We start from the raw sequence: 15,596 nt of genomic DNA, 5'->3' as shown, positions 1-15,596 counted from the left end.
CGATTTAATGTGCCTCTACGAATGAATCTTTTGCTGAAGAGACTGCACGTTCGATAGATTTTCTTCACAAGCCAATCAAGCCTGTGCTGCGCAAAGATATTTGGGGGAGCACTCAATCCTGCTCTAATTGAACTGTACTCAACCTGCTCCTAGAGGGCAAAGAACGTCCATGGAGCGCAAGTTCTTGACAGAGAGATGCGGATTGCGGAGAAACCATATCTTAGGTATTTTCGGTACCGTTGAAAGTACTACATAATATGGCTTAGCTATTCACTTCCAATAAGCACCTTCGGAGAGTTTGATAAAGTCAAAGTATTAGCAGTTCCACCTCTATCTTCATTTTTTTCTCTTAGTAGTTTTGGCCTACATGTCATAAAACCTCTGAGACTAATGCTTAAGTTTTAGACCCCTGGCTGTCTCAACTATTCACTTCCAACAGTGATCGATTGATGAACTATCGCATTCTCAAATGGGAAAGCCATTTGTCAGTTAAGAACGGTCATTGCACTCCATGCACGTTTTTCGGCGTCCTAGGTGCAAGTCGAGTGCAGTGCAATTGGAGCAGTGTTGGAGAAGCCCCCGATACCTTTTCACTGCCTGTGCTTCTGCTACCTCCTTTTTTGCACATCTGTCTCCATTTTCCCACAAAACCAGACTAATTTTGTTACATTTCTACAAATCTCGGATGGAGAATATGTTGGGCAAGATGTAGTGCTGGAGGTGCACAGTGTGTCAAAAATGTTTGTGAGAGGACTGAACGGGGAAAAAAATAAAGTGGGCGTTAAAGGAAGTGTGTCACGAAAACGGCATAATTGGGAAACCTGTGCAACGGCGTTTGTTCCCACAAGGCAGATTAGATCACACCCTCTTGTACACGTTCCGGTGCCCTCGGCAGTCTCTTCATTCGTTTTACTTGAGTAAGCTAGTGAGGAAGGCTCATTGATCTCAGACTGCTCGCCCATCGACGCGGCGCGTGCACAAGAATGCAGCGTTTTCACGTACGTCGTAGGAACAAATTAAAAGCATCACCCCACGAATCTTCGCTGGTACGGGTTTCAGCCGGGTAATGGCTATACGGAGTCGTAGATTGTAAGGAAGGGGAGATTCCGTTTATCTCTCCCTGTAGTAAACGGACGACCCCGGAACGCTGGTTCTTACGACGCCTTCCGTTGCAATGAGCAACCATTGCGCCCCCCCTTCGACTCGTCCGAATGTGTTTTCGACGAATCGCAGGCGGAAGGGCGCAAAGGTGGCGCGCTGTAGTGGAGGACGTCGTAAGAAACAGAGTTCCGCGGTCGTCCGTTTACACTGATACAGTGAGAAATGGACGAAATCAGCCTTTTCCCCACAATCTACGACCCCACTAGGCATTATCCGGCCCAAAATCGTACCACCCCAGATTCGTAGGGTGATTCCTTAAAGTTTCCCATACCGCTTTTCAGGACGATTAGGGGGAATTGAGTGCGTCCGTGCCCAATCCCCAATTTGCTTGTAATCTACACGCCGAACTCTACATTCTTCCATAGATTTTCGTGATACACTGCTTTTAACCTTTGCATTAAAGGGATAAGACCCTCTGGAAACACTGAAATTTCTTATTTTGAAATCTGGAAAAAGTGGAATAAATGACAAACCAGACACAAATGGTCTCTCACCATAAAATATGTGGAAGAGAGAATAGATAAGAGGATCGTTGTGCCTTTTTCATAAATTTTGAGTAAAAATTCTTCGTTACAGGTGCATCTAAGTTCATTTCATTTTGACAATTTCAAGATGAAGTGGACTTTTCCTATCTGCTAGCTTCTTTGAGCATTTTTTCTGCTTTTCTTAATTCATGAAGCGTGGGGTGCCCTCACGAACTTGAGAACTGAGCATGGCGTTTTTTTGGGAAATACTTGACGGGATCAGGAATTCATAAATTTGTAATACAGTTCTTTTGGGCGCATTTTACTGGCTTGTCTCATTACGTTCTCGTCGACGAGGGGCATTGTCCTAGCCCTATTCCTCTTGATGTTGATATGAGGATAATCGAGCATCAATGAGAAGGAAAAAATTATTGCATAGTGAGTGTTACCGTGAAGTGATCCTAATTATGCACAATTCCACAGAAAAAGGAAAAAGAATAAAGGAGAGAGGAACAAACAAAGACAAGAAAACGAAGCTTCTGAACGAGCCAAAGAACGACACCATACCATCGATTATTGTCCAATCGATCGATTTGCGTAGAGAAGAGGCAGAGTGCCAGTTTTTGGCCTCCTCTGTCAAATTACGACTGTATGTTCTCCGTTATGTATTTGGTAAGGAAAATACAAGGATGTGAATATAGTCAAGGTACAAGCCACCACACGGATCCACTATTCTATATAATTTCAGGATAAGAAAGCGTATTAAATAAAGCGGATATGAGAAAGAAGCCTAGATACCCTGTACAGTAAAACGCTCATTTTTTTTTAAGGACTGGCATTAGAACTAAATCCAGAACTAAGAATCCTCTATGGAAAAAATGATGTGCAAATGAGGGAATCAAAACTTGTCGACTCAAATGACGCGTGATGATGACCGCTTGTGATAGCTAGTGGTGCGATCCATGCGATAACATGGTGTGAGCATTGTTTTATCAGGAACTGAGCAAATACCGTGGATTATTTGGCGTAAACCGCTCGATATCTCACAAAAGGAAGCGATGAGCACGAAAGACTACCTCTTCTCATTTTTTCTCCCTCCTTTTAGCAGACAGCAACTCAAATGAAACAGCGCTGGAATGCAGCACGACGCCGAAATTCCAGGAAACTTCATACGTTTTTCGAATTCCATTGTTAATGTTGAAAAATGGGGTTTATCGTGGATATGTTCATAAATGGTTCTCTTTCAATGAAAAACAATATAGGCAAGTAAAAGCAAGAAAGGTAAGGGTAAAGTAAAGGCCCACATGACTTAATCGGCGACCTGATGTCATCGCTGGACGCGATTACCCGCATCTTCGCCGAGGTTTGCTGTCCTTGAACATGAAACATCTTTGCCAAACCTCAATCTTTTGCGAGAGCTTGCACAGAATCAATTAATTCTTCCCTATTCCATGTTTTGCGAAGCGTTACGTCTCGCCTGAACTGCCTATCCACGCCGAGTGTCCTGAGGTCCTCTTTCACCACCTCAGTCCAGAACTTCCATTTTCGGCCAGGTGGCTTCTTCCAGCCCGAACCCGACGAACTCCTCAGAACTCGTTGAAGAAGGCGATCTGCTGCTCTCCTTAACATATGCATTATTTATGAGTTCACTTACACTTACTTATAAGTTAATATTTTGCATAACTTTTCTTAGTTCATTTCCTTTTCCCTACGACTTCATTTTTGAAGGCTATTGAAAAAAAACGCACTGTTCATAGTATGGAAACATTACTACTACACAGAAAAAAATGTTTCGTATCATTCCATGAATCCTGCATTACTCTCTACTTTGCGTCCCTTTTTTGACCAAAATAAAGATAAATAGAACTTTGTTTCCATTCTAAAATATATTCTTCTTCTCTTTCTACGTTAGTTCCGTTTTTCTGTCCGACCTTCAATGTCCACCCTTTAAAACTCCTCTTCAAAAACTCTTCAAAAAATATCTCCTAAAACTCTTGTAATTGCAAAAAATATCTACATATTTGAAATTTATAATACTAACAATATGCTAACTATTTATTGCCATAAATAAGTATTTTAAATAGTACTTATAGGATGACACAAACCAGACAACAAAGGGAAAAACGATTGGAGGTCTGAAGGTGTTGGAGAGGCCACGACAGCGCGAGCACTCACGGGCGCTATCCGGCCACTGCGTCGCGCGGGGGTTTTTGCCTGCTCCCTTTCGGACCTGGGCCGTACACCCCTCCTTGTCCGCCCAGGACCCACCACCTTCCGACGGCGGGCCCTTGGCGACGCAACGCTTGGCGCGGACGCCCGGTCGCCGTACTCAACGACCACCGCGGGACTCCTCCCCTCACTCCATCCACACCAATCTACTGCCTAGAAGCTGGCTCACAGGCGCCCGCCACGACGCCCAGTGGAAGCGTGCACGTTTCGAAGCTACATGAGCTGGAGGAAAGGGCGAGAGAGTACGAGTGGAGAGGAGAGTGGAGGGAGAGCAGGGTGCGCTAGAGAGCATTTTAAACCATGAGACTGCGGGAGAGGAAGGTGGTTTTTGGTTGGAAAACTTGTTTAGACTTGTTGGACCATGCATTTAGGTAATAATTAAGCAAACACTCGTTGTTTTCCTAGTTTACACTATTCAAAATGCCACGTTTTTAACGGTAAACGAGTAAATCCCCTTCTATTTGTTTTTTTTTAAACGATCTTCACTCTTTAACTATATTCAATTGAATAATATTTTAATGAAAAAGAAAGGGTGAAATGTAGTTGGAGGGCACTCAACAGTGCTGTAATGGAACTGTGCCTTAGGGCGCCAAAAAACTTCTCTACAGAGTGCGCCATAAATAGGGTCACTCAATAAAAAGGGAATTATTAATAAGGAAACACCAAAACCTTGATAATAACTTAATAATAGCCTAATTAACAAGAAAAATTGGTTTCCATTCGATATGACCTCCCTTCGCACGAATAGCAGCCTTCAGACGCTCTGACTAGGGCTCTATGACAGACAGCAGAATTGCTTGAACAGTGTTCGGAAGATGGATACTGTCTCTTGAAAATTATACATCTCCTATATCTGTCGATGTAGGAGTTGACAATTATTTGATATGCTGAGAAAAGACTTCCTTGTCAACTTTTCTTTTACTTCTACGATCTATTAGGTTGTTCCGATATAAGGGAGACTTTCGAAACTTTACGAATTTCGAACAGCAATTTGGACAGTTTTGGTTAAATTTTGTTCCTGGCGTTTTCCTGTATATTTTACTTTCTTTTTTGTTTATTTTTGATTTCTGTAATATTTTTTTTTATTTCATAAAAATCTTTTATTTCATTAAAATAAAATTCTATTTATTTATTTATTTATTTTATTTTTATTTTATTGAAGATGTGATTTCGCGAAGTCAATGCTACAAATGGTTCGAACTCTTTGAAAATGGAAATGAGAGCTTAGAAGACGAAGAACACCGATGTCGTCCTCAAGTGGTAGACAACGAATTACTGAAGAAGGCGATCGAGTCTGATCCGACACAAACTACAAGAAAACTTGCACTAGCGTTCGGATTTTCGAATTCGACAATTGACGAGCATTTACATACAATCGGGAAGACAAATCGGTGCGGCAAATGGGTTCCTCATAAGCTGAGTGATGAAAATAAAGTTGTCTGTAAATCGAAAAAAAAATCGAAGAGTTGGGCTGGAAAGTTTTGCCGCATCCGCCGTATAGTCCGGACTTGGCTCCTTCGGACTCCCATCTATTTCGACTTGTGGCGCACCCTGTAGAGAAGTTTTTTGGCGCCCTAGGGAGCAGTTTTATTACAGCACTGTTGAGTGCCCTCCAACTACATTTCACCCTTTCTTTTTCATTAAAATATTATTCAATTGAATATAGTTAAAGAGTGAAGATCGTTTAAAAAAAAACAAATAGAAGGGGATTTACTCGTTTACCGTTAAAAACGTGGCATTTTGAATAGTGTAAACTAGGAAAACAACGAGTGTTTGCTTAATTATTACCTAAATGCATGGTCCAACAAGTCTAAACAAGTTTTCCAACCAAAAACCACCTTCCTCTCCCGCAGTCTCATGGTTTAAAATGCTCTCTAGCGCACCCTGCTCTCCCTCCACTCTCCTCTCCACTCGTACTCTCTCGCCCTTTCCTCCAGCTCATGTAGCTTCGAAACGTGCACGCTTCCACTGGGCGTCGTGGCGGGCGCCTGTGAGCCAGCTTCTAGGCAGTAGATTGGTGTGGATGGAGTGAGGGGAGGAGTCCCGCGGTGGTCGTTGAGTACGGCGACCGGGCGTCCGCGCCAAGCGTTGCGTCGCCAAGGGCCCGCCGTCGGAAGGTGGTGGGTCCTGGGCGGACAAGGAGGGGTGTACGGCCCAGGTCCGAAAGGGAGCAGGCAAAAACCCCCGCGCGACGCAGTGGCCGGATAGCGCCCGTGAGTGCTCGCGCTGTCGTGGCCTCTCCAACACCTTCAGACCTCCAATCGTTTTTCTATTGTTTTGTGTCATCCTATAAGTATTACTTAAAATACTTATGGCATAAATAGTTAGCATATTGTTAGCATTATAAATTTTAAATATGTAGATATTTTTTGCAATTACAGGAGTTTTAGAAGATGATTTTTGAAGAGTTTTCGGAGACTAGTTTTAAAGGGTGGACATTGAAGGTCGGACAGAAAAACGGAACTAACGTAGAAAGAGAAGAAGAATATATTTTAGAATGGAAACAAAGTTCTATTTATCTTTATTTTGGTCAAAAAAGGGACGCAAAGTAGAGAGTAATGCAGGATTTATGGAATGATACGAAATATTTTTTCCTGTGTAGTAGTAATGTTTCCATACTGCGAACAGTGCTTTTTTTCAATAGCCTTCAAAAAAGAAGTTGGAGGGAAAAGGAAATGAACTAAGAAAAATTATGCAAAATATTAAGTCATAAATAACTGTAAATAAACTCATAAATAATGTGTGTATTAAGGAGAGCAGCAGATCGTCTTCTTCAACGAGTTCTGAGGAGTTTGTGGGGTTCGGGCTGAAAGAAGCTACCTGGCCGAAAACGCAAGTTCTTGACCGAGGAGATGAACTAAGGAAAATTATGCAAAATATTAACTCATAAATAACTGTAAATAAACTCATGAATAATGCAACAACACTGGTGGTATCACAATGAGTTTCTATCTAACTTATCCTATCCGCATACTTGAGTCAGACATGGAAATGCCGCTCTCGCAGTTAAATTTTGAGAGCTACAACTTGATATTTATTTTTAATGCACCCCTACAATTATTCTCGAATAGAAGAATTCCTCTAAATACGTTCTGTCTCGTCAATCTCCCTCAAAAAAAAAAGAGAAAGTAATTAAGAAAACTTAATAATATAAACTATTACTATTAATAGTTAATAATAATAGTTAATAATAATAGTTAATAATAATAGTTAATAATAATAGTTTATTAATATAAACTATTATTAATAACTATAAAAACTTAATAATAAACTTAATAATAGAGGATAATAAATAGGATTAGTTAACAGTAACTTTAGAAAAAAATCAAAGCTCTCTGAAAAAAAATTGGAGTAGGGCCGTATCCATAAATTTATCACTTTCAAACTCCTTGTAACACTGCTGATTTCCATTGCTCATTCATTTGTTGCATTTTTCCGAGAAAAATTCATTGGGGAGACATATTTTTCTCTAGCTGACGCTTTGAAAAATGTATAGAAATGATCTCAAGTTTTTTTTTGTTTCTTTTTCCAAAAATTTCACTCTCTAAAGAACAATTAGACCATAAAATTTTGTGGATCCACTGTTCTTCGAGTCGAAACTGTCTATTAGTCGCCTCACACCACAGAAGTTGAGAACAGTTTAGTTGGTGATGGTATCGTTACTGTAGCATTCGTTCTTAATTCATGATGGTGTTTTATAGGGGTGGAGCTCACGCTCGATATGATTGGCTTACTTTGCCACGCGGAGAATATCACAGTTCTTACGCGATGCTCGATTGCCTTCGATCATCTTTCGTGGAAGAATGCGCTGAGCTGGCGATGAGGCGATTTTCAATCGTTCTCTTTTCCTGTGGAATCGAGAACGGCGAGAATCCTCCTGAATCCATTCCTAATCAGAAGGATTTGGTTTATTTTTTGGACTGAATAGATGTGAATCCATAAATTCTTCTCTCAAAGCCACGAAAATTGCACTGACATATTTAGCGAGAAGCCGCCTCTCGTTCTTCCTCGGACAACTAGCACATTTACGGAAATTTCTTTCTAAATTTCATAAAATATCGCTACGAAAAATAATCACTACATAGAGACGATCCAAGGATATTGGTAGATCACCGATCATGCGGTTGTTTTCTAACACATTACAGTTCACTACACTACGCTGCAGCGTTATCACAACCAACCAACAAACAACCTATTGATTGATCACGCGTATTTTTCTGCTACATATATTTTCCGCACATGGCCACTTTTTCCTTGGCTGTTCTTCTTGAGATTACCGTAATCTTTGCGCTTTCTGCACTATCATGCACTTCTAAAAAAAGTTTTTTCTGCTGTTGTAATGTAAATTCTTCACAGTTTATGAAGTTATAATTTTAAGCTCTAGAAAATTCTTTTTTTTTCTGCTGTATTGTGATTTTTTGTCATTTCCCCTCATTCTTGAAAAAATTAACAATCAATGAAGAAAAAAGTGATGCATGATTCTTGTACTTTTCATGCACACCAGTTGTTTTCCTTAATCTCTCATTATTTTTTTTTTCTTACACCTTCGTTTTTTTAAATCTGATTTTTTCATCTTTTATTTGTCATGTGTGCACTTGCGTGCCTAAAATTCAAACCCCCTTCAAATGTTGTACTGAAATCTGCTTCCACGACATCGTTCAGGAAACCGTTCATACGGTAACCACCCATTTTTGTATTAATACTGTCGATATAGTGAACGATCTTATTGAAAGTAGAAAAATGACGTCACCGTTGGACGATTATCGTAAACGTGCTATTTTCTTCTGGAGTGATCTCAGAAATGACGTGGAAGGTGTGAACACTACAAGAATTAAGGTATGTGATGAATTTCATCAAAGTAGAATTTTTCTCAGATTTCCATTTTTTTTTTATAAATCAACACTTTGAAGACCAACGATCAACACTTCTACCTATACATTTTTTTTTGTAGAAACGAAAAAAGATCAAAAATGAAAGTACTGCCGGAAAAGTTGTATGAATCATCCCTGGAGCGAGACGTTTTTGTTTTTATCATGTGATTAATTCGAAATGCTCCCTTTTTTTTGCATAACACTACGATACACATCTTTTCCGGAGTGGAGAAAGTATAACAATCGATTTCTCGTATCATCGAATGATATTTTCCAATGAAGCATTTGAATCAAATGTTGGAGGATAAATAACATTCAAGAATTTATTAACAATGCATCCGATTCGACCGTATTTTGTTGATATAATGTAAACCAGTGAATACAGTTTTGCCGACCACGCCACACCCCTTTCCGTATTTTTACCAAATCATTTGACAACGTTCCCGAATTAAAATTTAGAAATCCAACTTTAAGTCCAAATAAATTCTTCCTCTAAACATTTTCACTCAGATTTGTAATTTCCATGTTCAAATAAATATTTAAGGAAGAGATCTATTCAATACTCGACAGGGAACCGTTATTTGCCCGCGACTTCAGGAGACTATCGCTCAAGGAACACAGGGAAATCAACCATAAACGTTGGAAGAGAATTATTGAGTTGGGACTTGTGTACGATGTGAGTGCTAAGAGAAACGTTGTACTCTTATAGTTGCGCTAAAAAGCAAATATTCCCTGAATTACACTAAACTCTCCCAATTTAAATCTTACTTAACGTTAATCAGGCACTGCCACAGTTTTTATATCATTTTCTTTTTTGTTATTTTCTTTGAGTTGGGTGAAACTGATTATTAATGACTGGTGGGTCACTTTTCTAACCAATTAGAGGGGAGCTAAACCACGCCCACTTGCCCATTCACCGTTTCATAGATGAACAATGAATAAATCGTATTTGGCTGTCAGAAAAAGGTCTTTCTTCAGCAATTTGAGGATCTGGAAAGATACCAATGTCTTACTGAAGTACTGGAGACTTATGATCAAGGACTATCCGCACGTCTGGCTTTGCACTCCTCGGTAAGTTAGAAATATGCGATTTTCTCTGTAATTTCTCTCAGCTGATCTCTGGATGTTCTAAGCAACCAAGGCGCTTTTTTCAGGTTTTCATGACTGCTCTAGTTTCTATGGGAACCGATCGTCATAGAGAAATAATCAAGAAAGCAAAGAGAAATGAGGTAAGCAGGGACCTATACTAATCTTGAACTCCAGATATTTCTCTCTTGATCCTGTGGTTTCTCATTCGCTTCCATGCATGGAAGCGTACAATGTCCGTCCAACAGGAATTCTTCACTAAACCTTTCTTACCCTTCTTATGAAAGAGAACCCACTCTTCACGCTGCATTTCAGATAGTAGGCTGTTTCTGCCTGACGGAAGTCAGCCATGGATCAAACACCCAAGAGATCCAAACTACTGCAACATTTGACAACGGAGAATTTGTTTTCAATTGTCCGAATGAGGGAGCAATAAAATGTTGGGCTGGTAATTTAGGTCAGCGTGTTTTCTCTCACAATACATAGAAATAAAAGCTGAAAAGCTTCCTTTCGACCCCAGCTTATTTAAATTAGTAACCAAGAGTTAATTTTTTGTGGTTTAGCACAATCGGCCACCCATGCTGTCGTTTTTGCTCAGTTACATGTTTCTGGAAAATGCGAAGGAGTCCATGCGTTCGTTCTTCAAGTTAGGTAAAGAATAATCTCGGTCACAACTCAGATATTCCTGAATCACCTAAATTGCAGGAACATGGAAACTTTCGAACCACTTCCGGGAATCGTTATCGGAGATATGGGCGAAAAGCCAGGCGCATGGAACGGTGTTGAGAATGGTTGGATGGAATTTAAGGTACAAACTAATTCTAAAAACTAAATAACCAAAAAACGCTGAAGAAATCCAAATTCGAAAGACTGGTCGAGTCGAGAACTGGTCCCCACCTCCAGGAATGCCCTCAGTTATTCTTTATCTTTAGACTACTTGTTTCTCTTCTGGTATTTCTCATTCCGCGGGCTTTTTCTTAATCTTACCTCACAGGTATATCAATCATAATAGGAGCAAAAAGCCTCTTGCTGCCGTTCATCATATCTATTCCCGTTTTTGGGCTATAACTGCTACCTGATATTTTTCAGGATCACCGTGCCCCTCTATGGACACTTCTCAACAAGGGCTGTGAAGTTACCGAAGCTGGGAGCTACTTTTCGCACTATAAATCGTCTAGCGAACGGCAGTCCGTCAGCCTTGGAGCACTATCTGTTGGCAGGTGAAATATCCCAGTGAACTGCTGATTTTGAAACGAAAACTAGTCATCACTCAGCCAAGTTCTCGGTTACGCTACTTTCATTCCTTTTCTGGATGCATAAGGATTCCAAAAATGAGTCGGTAGTCTGAAAATGTTGTAATTTGTTTTTGTTAACGCTGATCTCTACGTACTGATCAAAGTTGTTTTCTTCAGGATTGGCATTATTGGCAAAGGCATCATTGCATGCGGTTTAGCTGCGACAATAGGGATACGCTACAGTGCATGCAGGAAGCAGTTTGGGCCCAAGAAAGGAGGTGAGTTAAAGGCAAAACGCAAAGCATCACGGAATTGATGTAGTACGAAAACGACAGGTAACCCGTAACGTAACGAGTTCGGGTTACAGATTAGCTCTTCTCAACTTTTCCTAATCGTTGTGAAAAACGGCGTGGGAACGGCATTTCTTTCTATGAGGTACGTTAGAATACGTCCCCTTGCACACGTTCCGGTCCCCTCAGCAGCCTTTCCTTTGGATTTACTTGAATAGGCCGGGAAAAAACCTCACTGGTCTCTGACCGCTCGCTCGTGGACGCGGCGCGTGCATAGGTGTGGTATTCCAGCCTAACTCCTGTAAAAGAATGCCTATTTCAACGCCTATTTTTTATGATGATCAGAGGAGGTTGAGTGAAGCCGTGCTGGGTTCCGTAATCTACAACTCGAATTCTACGAGTTCCGTGAGGTTTCTGGACCACGTCAAGTTCGTGATAAGTTACCTTTAAAGACTTGAATATAAATCCGAAAGAGCCACTCACGGAAATATATAGCGCTGACCTTTTCTCACAACGCTCCACATCAAAGATGTCCTTGCAATTCTGTGGAAATCCGAATAAAAATAGAATTATTTCAGCGGAAATCCCCGTGCTAGACTATCCGCTTCAGCAACATCGGTTGTTCCCCTATTTGGCAGGACATTTCACTCTGCGAGCCTTCCACAAAAAGTTAGTTTCTTTCCAGATCGAATATTTATTTATTTTTTATTCTTTCTCTAGAATCTGATCCGGTTCTTTTTTTTTTTTGGTTTTTTCTAATAGATAATCTACAGTTTAATACACAGTCTTTGTTTTAGGTTTTTAGAACATTTCACCGAGTATATGATGCGTGTGATGCAGGGTGAGAAGTCAGATGAACTAGTAAGCAAAGTGTTCTTATTTAGCCCAACAAGAATTTTTTTCTCTTTTCCACCATTAATTCTGCCAGGCCAACTTCGCCAAAGAGGTTCATGCGCTTTCGGCTGCGGCGAAGCCAGTTGCCACATGGTTTGGAGTGCAAGCTTTGGATGAGGCACGACGAGCTTGCGGTGGACACGGGTAGGGGATTAGCCACTTTTTCATTTTGAAAAAAATATTGTATATGTCTTACGAAATAAAAGGAACCAATTAGTTGCCATTTAATTTGCTTAGCTGTGTGCGAGGCGTGGACGAGTTTGATTACATGACAATTTTTGATTTGTTTGTATAAACATAATTTAGCTACATTCATTTATTCATTTCATAATATTTGATTTTTTTTTATTCACACACACGCTGTGCGAAAAAAAAGATGAAGAAAACACACCTTGTTTAAGTCAAAACGTTTTGTTAAAAAATTGGCACCTAACATACTGTCAGTGGTATCTGGCGCAGTCCTTTTCGTGGTGGTTAACACGAATTTCCTTGCAATTGGGGGAAATAAAATGCAAAATTATTATTTACGCCAGAGTTTCCATCAAATTGTAGCTGTAGACAGCTCGGTATTTAAATAATCTCCCACAGCAATATCACTGAGACAGGCTGCTATCAATTTTTTAGCCATATATTTCAGGTTTCTTTATTGTTCGCGATTAAATGAGTTACGAGACAGTTTTGATCCTTCGCAGACATTCGAGGGTGAGAATAATATGATTCTACAACAAACGAGCAATATTCTTCTTGAGAAGGTTAGCTACAGAAAATTTTCCAGCTTTTTTTTTCTCTCTCTCTCTGAAGAAAAACATTTGTCAAGAGTTTATTCGGTTCGGTATTTTTGAAACAGGCTGTGTGACCTTGACGTGATTTTTTTAAAAACATTTTCCTTCTTTTTCAGTCTCGGGAAGAATACATGGATTCACCGATGAAAACATTTGATGTTTTATATGGAGAATCAAGTAATTTTAGGGACTTTGGAGAAGATATCTTGGAAGGTGTTTATTTGTTTACGTATTCATTTGCTTATCGTAACAACTTGTACAAACCCCTTATTCTAGATGTGTTAAACGCATACAGATGGTTGATTAAATACTATTTACATGAAACCAGAGATGCTTATGACGAATTCTTGAAAGAAACGCAAAACGATACGTTCGAATCTCGATATGAGACACAGGTGCAGCGCTGAACGATTACATTTGGAGCTTGCAGAGAATCATTTGAGCAAGAACTTTCTATCTTTGTTTCAGGTGCACAGAGCTCAGTTACTTAGTATAGCGTACGCTGAATATGTGATTGTGAAATGGGCGGCTGACGCCTACAGGAGTCTGGAAAATCCTCGCGTTTATCAGGTTCGTTTTAGGACCGTTTTGCACACTTTTTCATCGCGTCATACGCATGTGTTTTTCTCTTCGGCGCATCGCGTACACCCGGATGAACACATTTGTCGCCGACTATAGACATCCTGTTGGAAACAGGCTTCTTGAATAAGAATGCGGTAATGGGTGAGGAAGATATGGAAATAAGTCGAAGGTGTTCTTCACACATCGAAATGGAAATTACTATTTGAAAATTTTTTTTCCATAGATATCAATGTTCAGTTCTCATATATCTCAAACTAAAAACACTTTCTTTTTGCTAAAATCCTAGATTCTATCTAACGAAGTGTATCTGCAGAGAAACTCACAAATTTTCCTCTGTACAACGTAGCGCACTACCATCGTAAAAACCCAATAACCACTGTTTTCATATTTTTTTTAAAATCATTTCCATAAAAATCTTGTAACGGTGATGAACATAAACGATGGAACGCGGCGAATATAAGGAGATCCCTGGTGTTTCCTGAAACCTCGTCAACTATGAATCCTACTCTCAGCTGGTCATCGAAGTAAGCACAGCCGCGTCGCAAACGCAACGAATGCAGCGGTCACCAAGACAATGTTCCTGTTAAGGACTATGTATGCACTACATCGAGCATATCACCAGAAATTCTTTTTTGCTTGCGCATAGGTAAAGTAGTTGCAATATGTATGAAATACTGTAGGGTCTGACTTGATCTGAAACACTGATATTTAAGTGATTTAACGACGCCAAGGAACTTATTCAATTCAACCAGAAGATTAGTGTCTTCGGCCAGTCAAATGATTATTTTGATTATCTGTTTACAGTGAAAAAAAATTGCAGGTGCTGCTACGAATGCCCTCCTTATACGGCCTCTACTCTTTGGAAAAGCATCTCGGATCATTTTACATGGGTACGTTCGACTCCTTTTTTTTCGTCGATGAAAATTTCCCTGTTTTGAGAATATTTCTGTGATCATTCGAAAAAATTTGAACAGGCGGATACACCTATACGGAACAGTTCGGAGAAGGTATACGACGGTCGATTCGCCAGCTTGAGGCCGATCTCCTACCGGACTCGGTCTCTTTAGTCGATGCTATCGCTCCACCAGATTTTGTTCTCAACTCGGCACTAGGAATGAGTGATGGAAAGTGCGTTAGCTTCAAGTTCATGTCGTTTTTTTATTTTGTATTATATTTGTGTATTATATTTTATTGTATGTTACTATGTATTAGATCTTTTTTGTTTGTTTTTATTTACAGTAATGTTCTGATGTTTAATGTTTCAGGCCATATGATCACATGATGAAGGAGTTTCGTTCTCATACCAATATGAAACCAGATTGGTGGCAAGATCTCAGAGATTTTCTTAAGGAGAACGCTAAAAAAAGCAAATTGTAGACTTTTTTGTTTGGAAGAAAGAGAATTTAATAGTCTAAAGCTTCTCTCTTCACCCTAATAAACCCTGCAATTTTTAACTATGTTTTCCTGCAATTTTTCTCTATATTGAAAATTTTGTGTGCAATGAATGGACGATATCCGAGGTATTGATTGACTGTGTGATTTATGGTTTGCGTCGACGTTTTTGAATAAATTTGGTTCGAAATCTTTGTTTGGTCTCCAAAGCTTCTTCTCTCCAATATTCCTTAGTTTTCAGCCGCGAGAAAAAATTCCTGAAGAGAAAAAAAGAGTAAGAAAAACACATTACTCTATAATAAAGTTGAACATTAATAGCTCAGCTGAATCAACTGATTTTTTAACAATTTTTTTTTAACAACGAACAGTTTAAACTAATCGTAGTATTAAATAATTAATAGGGGCGAATGTAGCGCAGTCGGTAAGAGAGTCTGCTGTGACTGCACGATATATAGATAGTTCCGAACCGCACTACACTCAAAACAAATCTGTTTCGAAGTGAACATGGTGGCGCATCCTAAACGGATTGATAACGACAAATACCTTATCCTTTTATCATTTAATCTAATCACCTACAGGTGAGCTGAAAACGAAACAGTTAGCACACTAC

The 15,596-nt window shown here is 39.7% G+C and overlaps 1 protein-coding gene across 1 annotated transcript; it reads left to right on the top strand.

The window, feature by feature from the left end:
* Window positions 1-8,439: 8,439 nt before the first annotated feature.
* Window positions 8,440-14,971, top strand: RB195_003430 (uncharacterized protein; the record flags this gene model as incomplete). Its single annotated transcript, XM_064201075.1, has 20 exons — window positions 8,440-8,531; window positions 8,591-8,690; window positions 9,270-9,401; window positions 9,704-9,796; window positions 9,880-9,954; window positions 10,127-10,268; window positions 10,375-10,462; window positions 10,517-10,619; window positions 10,901-11,031; window positions 11,224-11,324; window positions 11,915-12,005; window positions 12,134-12,197; window positions 12,265-12,374; window positions 12,868-12,982; window positions 13,129-13,225; window positions 13,289-13,407; window positions 13,481-13,582; window positions 14,415-14,484; window positions 14,569-14,722; window positions 14,860-14,971. The coding sequence occupies 20 exons, from the start codon at window positions 8,440-8,442 to the stop codon at window positions 14,969-14,971; spliced, it is 2,091 nt and encodes a 696-aa protein (XP_064056956.1).
* Between the last annotated feature and the right edge of the window lie 625 nt (window positions 14,972-15,596).

This window comes from Necator americanus, chromosome IV (genome assembly GCF_031761385.1).
Source record: "Necator americanus strain Aroian chromosome IV, whole genome shotgun sequence".
NCBI classification, from domain to species: Eukaryota; Metazoa; Nematoda; class Chromadorea; order Rhabditida; family Ancylostomatidae; genus Necator; species Necator americanus.
The sequence above is the reverse complement of the archived record's forward strand: the minus strand, read 5'-3'. Positions and strand labels throughout refer to the sequence as shown.